Below are 17285 nucleotides of genomic sequence, written 5' to 3'. Positions count from 1 at the left end.
CATCTTTTTTTAAAAAGTTTCTGCTGGGATTTGAGCTCCAAAACCCCTTGTACATTAGAGGAAAGGACTTTATCCACTCCACTATAAAGCTGAATGCTAAACTGTTGCAGAAAAACCTCATAGTAGTTTCTGATGTAGTGAATATTCCTATTCAGCAGAAGACTTATTTTATATTTCTGTGCTGGTTAACATGTAGATCTATAGTGTAGTGGTTGAGGTCCTTGCCTCTAATGTGCAAGGTTGGGAGTTTGGATCCTGGCAGCAATAGCAATTCAATTTATATACTTTATATTTTTTTGTATTATAAATGTGTAATTACTAAAAAATACATTAATATATAAAAAAAATCATATGTTTTTGGCCATAATATATTTACATATATTACAACATATATTCTAAATATATAATAATTTATAAATATATTATGGCTAAAAGCTATATACATATATATGTTTCTGCCAGGATTCAAACTCTCAACCTTATGCATTAGAGACAAGGATGTTAACCACTACACTATAGAGCTACATGTTAACCTAGACAGAAACATAAAATAAGTCTTCTAGGAATATTCACTACATCAGAAACTACTATGAGGTTTTTCTGACACAGTTTAACATTCAGCTTTATAGCTGAGTGGATAAGGTCCTTGCCTCTAATGTACAACATTGGGAGTTCAAAGCATGGTAGAATTTTATTTATTTATTAGATTTAAATACACTGGGGTGTCCCCAAGCACTGACTCCATATATGGATATACTGTAGCAATATATGGATTCAGAGCAGGCACTCTTTAGCCGAACTTGAGCCCTGACACCCTCCCCTCTTAAGAGCAGGGGGTGCCTGGGTTCTCCCATTGACTTCCATTGTGCTCGGGTGCTCGGTAGAACACCCGGGCATCACAAAGTGTTCTACTTGAACACACAAGCACTTTGGTGCTCGATCAACACTGCAAAGACTATTTATTTATTTTTGCCACTAATACACTTAAAAAAGGACTGTAATTTTCGCATTTCACCACACAATGACTAATAAGCCCTTTTTTTCTTACTAATACATGCCAAAAAATGTTTAAGAACATATAGCTACATGCAAATAAGACGTATACATCTTTACTTGTAATAAACCTTGTTAATGGCTGTAGCAAACAGAACTTGCACCCAAAAAACAAGAACAGTTTGCTGGAATTACAGAGCTGTATAAAGGCAATTTGGATCCGCAGTCAGTGCAGCAAGGTGTAATAGGATTGTTCCTATTACCCAGGCTGTAACCTCCCCCACTGAACCCTGTTCTGCTTCAATACTGTGGAATAATTCCTCCCTGTCCTTTCCCTGAACTTCTATACAGCAAAATAAAAGTTTTAAAGTCTTTTCTAACACTGTCCCTAGCCCTTGCTGACGTCTCTCCCTACACTGAAAAATGGCTGAATCCAAGATGGCTGAGAGTATTTGTAGGGCTGTGAGATCACAGGGCTGGCTGGCTGGTGATTGGCTGCATGCATGGCATTGTGGTGATCCCTCGTTCCCAGAGTTCTTTGCTCCATATCCAAACACGTGCAGCTATTTTAGGAAAAAAATTTGATTGGTTAGCACAAAGCATGAGGAAATTCGGGTTGGGTGCGAATTGAATTTTTCCTGAAATTCAGATCAAATTCCACTTCATCGGGTTCGATTCACTTAACGCTACTGCTGACAGCTGTAGAACAGCCTTTATCTACTGACAGGTCTTTGGGAAAGTACATTGGATTCCAAATGCCCTACATCCCTGCTGGTGCTATCCGGCAATGAATAAAAATAGCATTTGCAATATCAAAACAATGTTATGGAATTGCTGTGCATGCCATTCCCTAATATAAATTTAAAGCAATGCCCTAGTTGTAACTTCATTTGCTAAATGGTGTAAATACTCCTTATGCAGACTTTATAACTTGTAATGAACAGAACTTTCATGGAACAGAGTTGTGCAGTATATCATGGACAACATGGAAGAGATAGAGTTATACATGGGTGATAGAATAAAAGCCTTGCCTAAGCACTCTGCGTTTACAGGGAACATCAATGGCACGTTTTAGTGGCAATCTTCCATAACAGGACAGTTAGTGTTATTTAATGCTCGGCTCAATTATTACATTATTCACTAGATATCGCTGTACTCTTTTCTAGATGAATGTGTAATAAGCATCTATAATAATGGCACATAATCAATGCTTTCCTGGCACTGCTGACATATAGCCCCAGTCTGAGTACATTCTTCATTCTCTAGCTGGTTTGTGTTGATTCCCTGCGGTAGAAGCCAGTTTTAGAGCAAGTAGCAATGCATCACCATTCTTATAGACCCCGATAAAGAGGCAAAATAAAACATAAACGTGTTTCATTTTTATGGGAACATTTTTTTAGGTCGAGTTTTAGTGGCACTTAGCACATACAGGAAGATATTTAGTTGTTCGCTTCATCTGCAAAGCATTTATCTCTTTTATTGTCAGGATGCATATATTTTATACCATTTCAGATCCACTTGGAAATTGTTGCAGTATTTACATAGGGCGATGCAGTCTTTAGTTTGTTGTTATATGGTTCAGACTGAAGCAAAGATAGTTTATTTTCGAGTCAGAACTCTTATTGTTTGTTGCAATGTATTTCTATGCAATACTTAGATTAAAGAGGTTGTCTTAAATATCTAGCAAAGTTGTCAGAATAGTATAAAAATATAAAAAATCAATACCTATACCAACCAATACCATTCTGACACCAGTTAACCGCTGGTCTCTACTTCCTGGTCTGAGCTGGACACAAAGGAACTGTCAGAAGATGATTACTAGGCCAGTCACTGGAGGCAGGCTATTGCAGTGATTGACCAAAAATGTCAAACCTGTCACCACAAAACGCAATGCAAAGCAATCTAAAAGCACCATATTAAGAGCAGGATAAGCTGAGCAGACCTTCTGTGAAGATCTATCGGTACAGGGAGGAGTGGTTATCAGTGATTGACAGCATTGTGTGTATAAGAGTACATAGAGAGATAGCTAGGTCAGTCACTGATAACTCCTCCCTTCTGTACCGATGGCTCTTCACAGGAAGTGGAAAAGGCAAAGGTATAAATGTATAAATTACAAGTTTTACTGAATCTTTTCCTATAAAACTATATATAAATCTGCTCAGCTCCTCCTGCTCTATAACATGGTGCTTTCAGATTGCATAGCATTTTGTGGTGAAAGGTCCTCTTTAAAGGCTCTTCTTAGGCGTTACATCTCAGTGCATATTATGCTCAGTTCACATCTGAATCGTGGTTTCTGTTATAAGCCACAGTGCAGTTCTAGATCCCTTGTGTGAGGGACATCAACACTGCTTAATGAATCCCATTCACTTACAATGGGGTCCATCGTGTGTCACCGAGGTTTAATGGAAAAAGTAGCATACAGTGCTATTTTTGTCATGAAATTCTACAGAATCTGTGACAGATGCTTTAAACAAAGCCTCCAACACAGATGTGAGCTCAGCCTTGCTTTGAAAGCAATTTCCTTATATATTTTTATTAAAAATGCTCCATTTAAGAATTAATTTTGCTTGCTATTAGGAATACAATATCTGCAGACAGTCATCAGTAGCTTATTTTAACTAGATGGTTAAGGGGCCTTAATGATAAGACTACCATAAAATCAACTGTAGTTAGAGGTATGTATTAAAGATTGTCCGTTGTACAAGACACCATGTTTGACATCTATTGGGGTAATTTATCAAACTGGTGTAAAGTAGAATTGGGTTAGTTGCCCATAGGCAAAGGAGCTATCAAAAATGAAAGGTGGAATCTAATTTGTTGCTATGGGCAACTAAGCCAGTTCTACTTTACACCAGTTTGATAAATTACCTCATATGTTCACTGTATCCAGCAACTTATCCTAGAATGCGAGCAGGATTGGTTGCCCCCACTTGCAGAGCTGTCTAGTGAGATGAAGGGCGGGGCCTCACAACACACCACACTGCTCTACAATAGATGGTAATTATGTGATCCTGCCTATGGTATGCACCATGGCTGAGCAGCCTGACAGGAAAAATCACCAATATCTAGTATGTGCAAGTGCCAGAGTGTTAGGTAGTAAGACCATGCCCCCTGATCCCCTAGGCATCTCTGCAAGTTGAGGCAACCAGTGCTGTTCACATTCTAGGGCAGGTTGCTGGCAGCCATTTTAAATCATTCGCAGAGAACCCCTTTAACATCCCAGTAGAACTTTACAAGCCAAAAAAAAAAAGAATTCAACTCTTATTTGGCTGTTTTACTTAAGTACTGGATACTATATCAAAATATATCAAATATATACCTTGAAGTAAACAGTTTTTTGTTATAATGGAAAACAATGGAAGATAAAAGCAAATGGTTGCAGACACTGCAGCATGCAGATGTAGAAAAAATCCTAATTTGATCAAAAACTGACAAGTTCATGCCATATTCATATTATGATAAAAACATACATGAACAAATTTTCTTTTCTGTAGATCTTGAAGAAGTCATGTACAGAAATCTTGTCTGTGGACCCCTCATCTGTCTGTGTTGGTGGTAAGAAAATTGAATTTTATATTACGGTTTCCTGCTGCAGGGTGTACTAGCTTGCTTTCGCTTTATTCTTCTCGCTAGTAGTATTTGCTAGCGCCACATAAAATATAACTTCTTCTCTGGCTATTCTGTCTTATAGCCAGATAAATATTCATGTAAAAATATTTTATGGAAAGGAAGTTGATCCGAAAAAAATATAAAAATGTTTGACGATAACTACATGAAGTGTATTCAAAGCAAACACCCTACATGTTTATTTCATTTTTAATATTACATTGCCGTCCTTTCATTTTCCTTTACCTTACACTTACCAGGTTTAATATTTCTAGGTTGATTTTCATTTATTGGTAGTTCAGCAGTTGACATTGGTGTAATCGGATTGCTGAGGCGGGAGAAAAAAAATGAAACATTTCTGCGTTACATGTTCATAAAATGAGACACAATGCAAAGCATAAAAATGATCAAAAGTGCATTAAAAAGCAAAACATCTGGGAAGGTGGCAAGTGCAAAGTTTGCTTGATAGGGAGCCATAAACATTCTCTCAGCTCTTTCCTAGGTCTACAGGACTGGAGCGCCATTACCAGCTTTTAGGTTCAGCTTCAAAACAATAATATGAACTCAGTCTTTTTTATTGTGCTGTTCCCTTAATTCATGCACATATCCGTAACATATCTTCACCTCATCTTCATCTTTTACCGCAAGACAAATCCAACCTGCTCAGAATAAATGCGCATCCGTGGCCACATTCTGGTATTCTGTTTGGGCACAGGAACATAATACTGGAATTGCTAGATTCAGCATATGCGTCCAACAGATCCTAATTACTACAGGTTTCCAGCTCAAATACTGGCATTTTGTCAGACAAAATACCCCTGCATTTAGTGGTATTATGTCCTTTTTTTGCCAGAATCTGTAATGGAGGCTACAACTTGAACCTCTGCTGCAAATGTGAACCTCGCCAAAATGATCTAGTTTCTAGCTTCACATGCAGGAAGCAGTGGGGCAGCAACACTAAGGCAGAAACTATTTTTAATAGGAGGTAAATAGCCATTTGTCAGGAGACAGGGGGCTATCTGTTATTGCCACCATGTTGCTGTGGAGAGGAGGTAAGATGGGCTGTGCATGCAAGAAACCCTTCAAACATTGTAAATTTCTTCCAGCCAATGTCAGAGACTGGCAGACATTGTCAAGAAACACATGAGGTTGCTTCTGGTAAATGGGGCAATACCAGGTTTTAAGGTAAAGCATAGTATTTTTTTCTTTTTTGGGAGGGGGTTAAATTTCATGAAGTGGCATATGTACGTAATTACTGTATTAAGAAATACATTTTCTCATTGTCCAGTCAGGCTGAATGTGATCAATAGACTTCTCCTTGCTGCCGGTGCCCCATCTTGCCACTCTTGCTGTCTGTCTGTCTGCTTATAGATCATACGAGTGTATTACTGTACTGCGGCGGTTGGCACAAATCGCACGCCATCTTAGCAACCAATGACGCCGTGCGCTCCTGCAATGCCAGTCCGGTATCTCACGGACCGTGTTCCACGGATGTCCTCATGAGGCTTTAATAATTTAGAAATATCAAACCAATAAAAAAAAATCTTAGGTTCACATCATGTTTTTGTCTTCTGTCGTTTACCATATACACAAAAAGGTATACGTTAAGCTGATGCCTTTATTTATTTTTTTACAGAAAAATTTCAAGTTGTCTTGAGAGGGAATGGATTTTTATTTGGAAAAAATATTGAAAATATTGCCTGCAGCTACCATATCAACGCGACAACAACTCGTAAGTACTTAGAAATGAAAAAAATAAGATCCAGTGCTCAAAGAGGGTCTGTCGCCATGAAAATGTAGATGTTTAGGCAGCATGTTATAGAGCAGGAGATGCTGAGCAGATTGATATGTAGTTTTATAGGAAAGGTTGAGCTACCTCTGTTTGCCCACTCACAGATGCATGGCTGTCAGTCACTGAGTAGGAGTGCCCACTGGACTCCTAATCATAGTAAGAGCAGATATTTAGATTAAAGTTTTACTGAATCTTTCGCCATAAGACTAAATATCAATCTGCTTAGCTTCTTCTGATCTTGTCTGGAGACTGCACTGCATATTCATGGTGACAGATTAGCTTTAACTTTAGTATGATTTTTTTTGTTATGATAGATGTATTATTATTATTAGAGATGAGTGAATTTCTCAAAAATTCAATTCGGCCGGTTCAGCGAATTTTTCAAAAAATTAGAATTTATTTGTGGCAAATCGAATAAAAAACTAAATGCTATTTGATGGCTGCAAAGAGCCTTTATAGTGGTGTAGAACACTGTGCCTTGCAGTAACACACATAGGCAGTCTGCTGTGGTAGTGAAATAATACTGTGAGTCTTATGACATGCAGATGACAGGCATCACTCTTAGAATCACTGCACACTTCACTTATTTGGGCAGTTAGGAGGCCAAAACTGACCGAATAACTCAAGTGTGAACTCAGCCTTACAGGTCGATGTTAGCGTCAAGAAGAAGTGCACTCCTTTTACACCATCAGCAGCTGATTCCACATAGATGTCTACAGAACTTGTGCTATTATACACTTATACAAGGATAACCCCCCATAATAGAGCAGAGAGGGTGTCAGCAGTAAGTTTGTGTTGACGTCACTGATTATTTTGCCCTTCCTGTGATCCGTCAGAACAATAACCCCAAAAATTGGATCCTGTCTGTGGAGCATCCGTCTTTACTCGGTCAGCATTTGCTCAGTATCCAGTAACACGTGAATTGAATATTTGCATGTGTTCTGTGTTTTGTACCCATTCCTTCTTTTGGCTACCAACTCCACAAGCCAATTCTGATGCAAAATAGGGACCATGTCATGCAGTCCATACAGCTGTTACATAGACAGGATCCGTTGTTTGTCTAATTTTTTGTGGGTCAAAAAAATGATGATGTTATCCATGCCCAAAGGCAAAATAGTGGCCCAGTCATGAAGTGGGGAGAGTGAGAACAGCATGATCAGTCCACAGACTGGCCCTATGACATAGTGGTGAGGTGGAAGTAGCATGAGGAGACCACAGAGTAGCCCAATGAGTCTGGAGGTGGCCGCTGCATCAGCAGGAGGACACAGACTGGCATAATGACAGTGTGGAGGTGGCAGCAGTATCAGGAGGCTACAGAGTGGCACAATGACAGAGTGTAGAGGTAACGGCAGCAGCATCATAAGGACAAGGCCACAGAGTGCCACAATTACAGTGTGGAGGTGGCAGCAGGATCAGGAGGCCACAGAGTGGCACAATGACAAAGTGTGGAGGTTGCGGCAGCAGCAGAATAAAGAGGAGATCACAGGGTGGCACAATGACAGTGCGGAGCTGGCCGCAGCAACATCAAGAGGCCACAAAGTGGCACAATAATAGAGTGTGGAGGTGGCAGCAGCATTAGGAGGCCACAGAGTGGCACAATGACAGTGTGGAGGTGACAGTAGCATCAGAAGGCCACAGAGAGGCACAATGACAGAGTGTGGATGTAGCATCAGCATCATCAGGAGGAGGCCACAGGTTGGCACAATGACAGTATGGAGGTGGCAGCAGTAGCAGCATGAGGAGACTACAGAGTGCACAATGACAGAGGGTGGCAGCAGTAACAGCATCAGAAGGCCACAGAGTGGAACAATGACAGAGTGTGGAGGTAGCAGCAGCAGCAGCATCAGGAGGCCACAGGGTGGCACAATTACAGAGTTTGAAGGTGGCAGCATCATCAGGAGGCCACAGAGTGGCAAGGTGACATAGTGTTGAGGTAGCGGCAGCATCAGGAGACCACAAAGTGGCAAGGTGACATAGTGTGGAGGTGGCAGAAGCATCAGGAGACCACAGAGTAGCAAGGTGACATAGTGTGGAGGTGGAAGAAGCAACAGGAGACCACATAGTGGCAAGGTGACATAGTGTGGAGGTAGCAGCAGCATCAGGAGGAGGCCACAGGGTGGCACAATGACAGCATTTGAAGATGGCAGCATCATCAGGAAGCCACAGAGTGGCAAGGTGACATAGTGTTGAGGTGGCAGAAGCATCAGGAGACCACAGAGTGGCAAGGTGACATAGTGTGGAGGTGGCAGAAGCATCAGGAGACCACAGAGTGGTAAGATGACAGTGTGGAGGTGGCAGCAGCATCAGGAGACCACAGTTGGCAAGGTGACCTAGTGTGGAAGTGGAAGAAGCAAAATGAGACCAGAGTGACAAGGTTACATAGTGTGGAGGTGTTAGCAGCATCAGGAGACCAAAAAGTGGCAAGGTGACATAGTATTGAGGTGGCAGCAGCATCAGGAGACCACAGATTGACCCGGTGCCAGAGTGGGGAGGTGAATGGCAATACCAGTTCCAGGTGAAGATGGTGGGTGAAAGAAGGAACACTTGGCATCAGTTGTGTGGCATCAGGTGGGTGGCTGCATCAGAATAGTAGCTAAGGGAGTTTTGTCAAAGTGCTGGTGTGGCACCATGGAGGATCTAGATTGATGCATCAGGCATTGGTGGGTGTAAATCCTGGCTTAGTCATGCCTGATTCATCTTGACAAAGGTCAGTCTCTCCACATTTCAGGTGGACAGTCAAGTTCTTCTTGGAGTAACTATGGCCCCCGCTGCACTAAATACCCGCTCTGATACCACAACACTGGCTGAACAGGACAGCTTTTCCAGGGCAAACTCTGCCAGTTGCAGCCACAAGTCCAGTTTGGCTGCCCAGTAGTCCAGCGGATCTTCAATGTGGGGTGGCAGGGTGCTGTCCAAGTATGCCACCACTTGCTGGATCAGGTCCTGCTCCAGGTCTAGCTGCTGCTAGTGAGTAGTTATTCTTCACTATGCGGGTGAAGAAAGCTGCTCATCAACGAATAAAGACTCAAGTTGCTGCTGATGGAGCTGGGACTGCTCCTAACCCCCCCCCCCCGCCACAACAGCCATGGCAGAGGAATGTGAGCGAAGAGCACACCCCAGGTCAGACCTGCAAGAGGATTGACTATGGCGCAGATACGCAGCGGCCCACTGACTACTTGAGATGTCTCTATAGTAGTTCAGTTTGTCCTCTCACTTGCGACCAAGTTGAAGATCGAGTCAGCCATTCAAGAACCACTAGGTTGCTGGTCAAGACACGACCGCTAGATGACACCGGGAGCTCAGGCCTCTCGCTTTGACTCCTGCTGCCACGCATCCTTACTCTGCTGCGACCTGTGCCTGTGCCATAAACATTTAGGCGTTTGCTACTCCCCTGTGCAGGGCCTGGCACTTCTCTGTCTGGCATACTGTTAGATCAAATAAATAAATAAAATAGAAATTAAAACACCCCAAAAAAGTCTGCAATTTTCTCACTTCACCACACGGCTTATAAGCCAATTTTTTCCCACTAATACACGCCAAAAAGAGCTTTAGAACACATAACTGCACCACTAAACGTTATATATATATATATATTTTATTTATTTTTTTAATTTTTTTTTTGCCACTAATAAACGTAAAAAAGGGCTTTAGAACATATAACTGCACCACTAAAGGCAAATAATATATATTTGTTTGCCACTAATACACGCTAAAAAGTGCTTTAGAGCATATAACTACACCGCTGAACGGCAAATATATATTTTTTTGCCACTAATGCACGCCAAAAAGGGTTTTTGCATCGCTAAAGGCATATAATATATATGTGCCACTAATACATGCAAAAAAGGGCTTTAGAACATATAACTGCACCGCTGAACGGCAAATAGGCCCTTATTTTCTCCCACTTGTACAACCCACAAAAGGTTTTAGAACATATTACTACACCGCTGAACGGCAAATATTTATATTTTTTGCCTCTAATACACGCCAAAAAGGGCTTTAGAACGTATAACTGCACCGCTGAACGGCAAAAATATATATATTTTTTTGCCACTAATAAACGTAAAAAAGGGCTTTAGAACATATAACTGCACCACTAAAGGCAAATAATATATATTTGTTTGCCACTAATACACGCTAAAAAGTGCTTTAGAGCATATAACTACACCGCTGAACGGCAAATATATATTTTTTTGCCACTAATGCACGCCAAAAAGGGTTTTAGAACATATAACTGCATCGCTAAAGGCATATAATATATATTTTTGTGCCACTAATACACGCCAAAAAGGGCTTTAGAACGTATAACTGCACCGCTGAACGGCAAAAATATATATTTTTTTTACCACTAATACACACCAAAAAGGGCTTTAGAACATATAACTGCACCGCTGAAAGGCAAATATATATATATATTTTTGCCACTAATACACTCCCAAATAGGGCTTTAGAACATAGCTGCACAGCTAAACGGCTAATATATATATATATATATATATACAGACGTGGACAAAATTGTTGGTACCCTTTGGTCAATGAAAGAAAAAGTCACAATGGTCACAGAAATAACTTTAATCTGACAAAAGTAATAATAAATTAAAATTCTATAAATGTTAACCAATGAAAGTCAGACATTGTTTTTCAACCATGCTTCAACAGAATTATGTAAAAAAATAAACTCATGAAACAGGCATGGACAAAAATGATGGTACCCCTAGAAAACACAGAACATAATGTGACCAAAGGGACATGTTAATTCAAGGTGTGTCCACTAATTAGCATCACAGGTGTCTACAACCTTGTAATCAGCCATTGGGCCTATATATATGGCTCCAGGTAATCACTGTGTTGTTTGGTGATATGGTGTGTACCACACTCGACATGGACCAGAGGAAGCAAAGGAAAGAGCTGTCTCAAGAGATCAGAAAGAAAATTATAGACAAGCATGTTAAAGGTAAAGGCTATAAGACCATCTCCAAGCAACTAGATGTTCCTGTGAGTACAGTTGCACATATTATTCATAAGTTTAAGATCCATGGGACTGTAGCCAACCTCCCTGGACGTGGCCGCAGGAGGAAAATTGATGACAAATCTAAGAGACGGATAATCCGAATGGTAACAAAAGAGCCTAGAAAGACTTCTAAAGAGATTCAAGGTGAACTTCATGCTCAAGGAACATCAGTGTCAGATCGCACCATCCGTCGTTGTTTGAGCCAAAGTGGACTACATGGGAGACGACCAAGGAGGACACCATTGTTGAAAACGAATCATAAAAAAGCAAGACTGGAATATGCCAAACTACATGTTGACAAGCCACAAAGCTTCTGGGAGAATGTCCTGTGGACAGATGAGACAAAAATCGAAGTTTTTGCCAAGGCACATCAGCTGTATGTTCACAGACGAAAAAATGAAGCATATCAAGAAAAGAACACTGTCCCTACTGTGAAACATGGAGGAGGCTCTGTTATGTTCTGGGGCTGCTTTGCTGCGTCTGGCACAGGGTGTCTTGAATCTGTGCAGGGTACAATGAAATCTCAAGACTATCAAGGAATTCTAGAGAGAAATGTACTAGCCAGTGTCAGAAAGCTTGGTCTCAGTCGCAGGTCATGGGTCTTGCAACAGGACAATGACCCAAAACACACCGCTAAAAACACCCAAGAATGGCTAAGAGGAAAAAATTGGACTATTCTAAAGTGGCCTTCTATGAGCCCTGACCTCAATCCTATTGAGCATCTTTGGAAGGAGCTGAAACATGCAGTCTGGAAAAGGCACCCTTCAAACCGGACACAACTGGAGCAGTTTGCTCATGAGGAGTGGGCCAAAATACCTGCTGAGAGGTGCAGATGTCTCATTGACAGTTACAGGAAGCGTTTGATTGCAGTGATTGCCTCAAAAGGTTGCGCAACAAAATATTAAGTTAGGGGTACCATCATTTTTGTCCATGCCTGTTTCATGAGTTTATTTTTTTACATAATTCTGTTGAAGCATGGTTGAAAAACAATGTCTGACTTTCATTGGTTAACATTTATAGAATTTTAATTTATTATTACTTTTGTCAGATTAAAGTTATTTCTGTGACCATTGTGACTTTTTCTTTCATTGACCAAAGGGTACCAACAATTTTGTCCACGTCTGTATATATATATATATATATAATTTTTGCTACTAATACACTCCAAAAAGGGCTGTAATTTTCTTATTTCACCACACAACGCCAAATATTTTTTTTTTGGTGCCATTAATACACGCAAAAAATGGCTTTAGAACATATACCTGCATCGCTGAACGGCCACTAATACACATCAAAGAGAGCTGTAATTTTCTCATTTCACCACACATTTTTTTCCACTTATACATGCCACAACAGACTTTAGAACATCTAACTGCACCGCTAAATGGCAAATAATAGATATTTTTTTGGCCACTAATACACACCAAAAAGGGCTTTAGAACATATAACTGCACTGCTGAACGGCAAATTGGCCCTTTTTTTCCCCCACTTATACACGCCACAAAAGGCTTTAGAACATATAAATACACAGCTGACTGGCAAATGATATATATTTTTTTGCCACTAAAACATGCCAAAAGGGGCTTTAGAACATACAACTGCACCACTGAACGGCAAATAATATATATTTTTTGCCACTAATACATGCCAAAAGGGCTTTAGAACATATAAGGTAACTGCACCGCTGAACGGAAAATATATATTTTTTTGCCACTAATACACGCCAAAAGGGCTGTAATTTTCGCACTTCACCACACAACGGCTAATAAGCCCTTTTTTCCCACTAATATAATATAAGCCAAAAAATGCTTTAGTACATATAACTGCACCGCACAAGGGCAAATAAGACATATAAATATTTCCTTGTAGTAAACCCTGTTAATGGCTTTATCAAACAGCACTTGCACTTGCACCCCAATAACAAGAACGGTTTGCTGTAATTACAGAGCTGTATAATGGCAATTTGTATCCACAGTCAGTGCAGCAAGGTGTAATAGGATTGTTCCTATTACCCAGACTGTAAACTCCCCTACTGAACCTTGTTCTGCTTCAATACTGTGGAATGATTCCTCCCTATTCTTTCTCTGAACTTCTATTCAGCAAAATAAAAGTTTTAAAGTCTTTTCTAGCACTGTCCCTAGCTCCTGCGGACATCTCTCTCTGCACTAAGTACAGAAACCATGAACAGCCGTTAAGATACACAGGCAAAGTTCAGAGGGATCACAATGTAATTGTAAATAAACCTCGAAGTGCTGATCTAAACTATCATCTTAAGAAAAAGAATATATTGGTGATATTCTTTAATGCATCTGTAGTAATATAAAATGATATTATATATTCTAATATATCTAATTCTGTTCTCTGCTTTGGAAATTTATCAAATAATTAATATTTTAAAAATCTTTTTTTCAAAGATGAAAAGCCCCTTGACGTGAAATCACAATACATGCTTTGCCCAGTTACCGAACTTCATGAAAATGGACAGTAAGTAGTTTTCTTTTTCCAATTTTTTTTCTTTTAAAATACAAACTCCACACTTCTGCAGGAACGTGCACAATACACAGAACTGAAGCAGTCCTTATGCAGCAGCTCTCTGCTCTTGCTGAAATGGGATTAATTTCTAACAGTTAAAGTTTTAGAGCACTATAGTAAAAATACTACATTCAAACCGTGTTGCTTTATATGTAGGTAAATGTAAAATACATGAACTCAGTGGTGAAATGTTACCTTGTTAATGTTTTTTTTTTTTGTTCTCTCTACTCAGATCTATACTTTGGTTTAAAAAAAATGGAAAATAGAACTTTTTTTCTCAGAATCAAGATTTAGCACTAATCTACAGGGAATGCCATCAATCACTTGACGGTGCATGCCTTCTCCCTACTTTTAGTAGGGAGGAACTTGTATGAAAATTCAGCATACTTGTTTTTCCTCCATTTCAAATAATTGCCTCCTGGTTGTAACAATGAAGATCGGTGGTCTTGGGACCCCTATACAAGTGATGAGTAGTGTTTTTAGTGATGGAGCCCCCCAAGTAATTTAACATTTATTATCTGTACTGTAGATAAGTGGTAAAAAATAATTGTGTGAAAAACACGGAATTAAACGGCAAAAATGTAATACAATGCTAATATTGTAATTTGGTGTTGTATATGACCCCATGTATTATCAGCAACACTAATAATGTTGGAAGAGCATCCATAGTTTTCTGATAAAGAAAAGAGCCTCCAAATGTATGGACTTTTACCTGATTAAATTATAGGTGTTAAATCCTAATGACATTGTCATAATGTCATACTATTGTATGATAGCCAGTAGTTAGTCTGAGTCACCAGGAATTGTTAAGAGAAAAATTTGCTTAGCTAGATTGAGGTTGTTGCCGTTTTGTCTTCTGAATTCAAGTCGAGATCTGATTAAAGAGTCCAAGAAAAATCTAGGAATGACTGTCATAAAAGATAACTAATGTTTAGTATGTTTGCTTAATTAACTTTTGGCTAAGGATAGAAACACATTAAGTAGCTAGTAGTTAGTGCACGTAAAAAATAAACACATCTGGTCCCGCAACGAATAAGGGTTCTCTCTGCGTGGGTGACAGATGTGGCGATCATTTACCCTGCTCTCAGCATTTAAATAATTAACGGCACACTAGAGGAGATGCCTTGCAGACTGCCTCTTAGCCTGCTAAATGTTCTCAAAAGTCTGCCATTTATGGTTAATTGCAATTTGTGGGCCTTTAATAACTTAGGTGACTGAAAACATGAACACACATTGAGTAATAGCTTCAGTTTATATGAAGTGCAGTTATTGGAGGCAAATGCTATGCCTTCCAATCCATTGTATTCAGTAAGATGACATTGTCAATATCATTGTTTTATAATAATAAGTTGTTATTAATAGATATTCAATTGTAATAAACTAACGTTGATATGAAATGGGTAATAAAAAGCAATATGCTTTTTGTTTGATACTAGTTTATAATTTAAAAAAAAATCACTGAAAATGATTAAAATCGGTAGCCGTCTCAATATTGGAGGAGTGCTAAAGCAAAAATAATAAATAAAAGTCCTAATCTAACAAAAGGCATAAAACTTCTAATGGGTTATAATTAATTAAACCAGGGAGGATACAACTCCAACGTGTGGTATTTGAAGTAAACACACCATGCACCAACACTGTCAATAGGTTCACACTTAACACACCCTCAACTGCTAGGGTCACCAAAGGCATAAGGACCAATGAAATTAGGGTATATTTAACAGAAACTCCACATACAGTATATTGTCACTTATAGAGAGTGGGAGAGATTTATCCCTCCCTATCAGATGAGCGCACTACTCAGTTGATACTAGTTTATACCTTAGAAACCTCTCTAAAAAAGCCTATAAAAGATTTTTCTGATGTAGAAACCTTATTGTTCACTACAATTCAAGCTTCAGAAGCATGGTTGACAGATACTACAGTAGTATCACAGTTAGCTGCTTTTAGCCATATCATATATGTTGTATTCCATGCTGAGTATTCAAATCAGTGGCTCGTGTAGTGTAATCAATGGTCATGTAATGCATGAATAGTCTATTTAGAGATAGCTCATCTAGAGAGAGATCAACTTCCAGTTAGTGGCTCGTCATTCTTACTGTAGGACAGTCTATGTGCCCTGAAATGGCATATTGAAGGGGTTTGCCAAGATGAAATGAGCCATTTAATAGGTGATTGATCACTATATGCTTATTTTCGAAACAACAGTGAATGTGGCAGTGAGACAAGAGGGGAGATTTATCAAAACTAGTGAAAAACATCATTTTCTTTGTGTCTGTTTCCAAAAGAAATAGTTTCTCCAGAGTCAGTAGTTAACAATTTCGTCATATTAAACATTTCTCCACAGGCCAACATATAGACAAACTATTCAACCTATTCCAGATAATGTAATTGTATTCTAATGTGACAATAATGCAATATAATACGTTTTAGACTGGATCAGATTCATTATGAATTTCACAAATCATCCACCACTTGAGTTTTTTTTATAATTGTTGTGGATTAATTGTGTAAAAAGAGCACCCAGCAACCATTTTACTGTGAATATTGGTGTGGAAAACTAAGATGGAAGAAGAAGATGGAGGATCACATAACATGGGGAGGAAGTGTGTGTGTGTGTGTGGGGGGCTTGCCCTGATTGGCTCAGAAGTTGAAAACAGCATAGTCCTCTGCTGTAAATGTCATAGAATGCCATTCTATAGCAATAGCAAGATATAATTAGGTAGATGTTAGGTATTGTGATCAGCAAAGGGACTGATTATCTAACTGTGTGCTTACTACAGCTGCCAGCAGCTAGTTTTGCATTAGAAAACCCTCTGCAACTACTGTATTGTGGTAAGGTGCAGGGTATCGTAATGGATGGCAGATACGTGTCACCAAGGTTCCTGGCCTCGGTGAGGTAAGAGACGGATTTTATGTGTTAACAGCAGAAGCTGTTGACACCTTTAATACTTAGTGTGGCTGCAAAGCCAAATCCGGGCCGGCTTTTATTTGGGAGTAGGTAAAGAGTTGGACGGGTGCCTACTCCCCACATTCCAGGAGCTGGGATTTAAATTCCCAGGCAGCAACCTCAGCTGGAAGGAGAAGGAAGGAAATCACTGTGAGCCTGGGTGGTTGTTTTCAGTGTGTGGAGCTGAGGCCTGGACCCCGACACAGGCGTACAGAGCGCCCAGCCTCCTGGGGGAAATCTTTATGTGGCTGTGCGATCAGCCAGGACAGGACTCATTCCAATAAAGGAGCCAGGTGAAGCACGCTGTTATTTTGTGTATGAATTAACACCAAGAGCCTGTTCTGTTTTTCTGTTTGAGCAACTGAGAAATAAATGCTCTTTATTCTTCATTACCTGGACTC

General features: G+C 39.7%; 1 protein-coding gene across 1 annotated transcript in view; it reads left to right on the top strand.

Moving 5' to 3' along the window:
- The window catches only part of ANTXR2 (ANTXR cell adhesion molecule 2), a 269460-nt gene that overhangs the window by 131339 nt on the left and 120836 nt on the right, over nucleotides 1-17285 (top strand). The window contains exons 9-11 of the mRNA XM_044304994.1: nucleotides 4488-4548; nucleotides 6236-6331; nucleotides 13817-13886. Of these exons, the coding sequence (XP_044160929.1) occupies nucleotides 4488-4548; nucleotides 6236-6331; nucleotides 13817-13886 (227 nt within the window). The remainder of the gene's footprint in view (nucleotides 1-4487; nucleotides 4549-6235; nucleotides 6332-13816; nucleotides 13887-17285) is intronic.

Source organism: Bufo gargarizans, chromosome 1, assembly GCF_014858855.1.
Source record: "Bufo gargarizans isolate SCDJY-AF-19 chromosome 1, ASM1485885v1, whole genome shotgun sequence".
Lineage (NCBI taxonomy): Eukaryota > Metazoa > Chordata > Amphibia > Anura > Bufonidae > Bufo > Bufo gargarizans.
The sequence above is the reverse complement of the archived record's forward strand: the minus strand, read 5'-3'. Positions and strand labels throughout refer to the sequence as shown.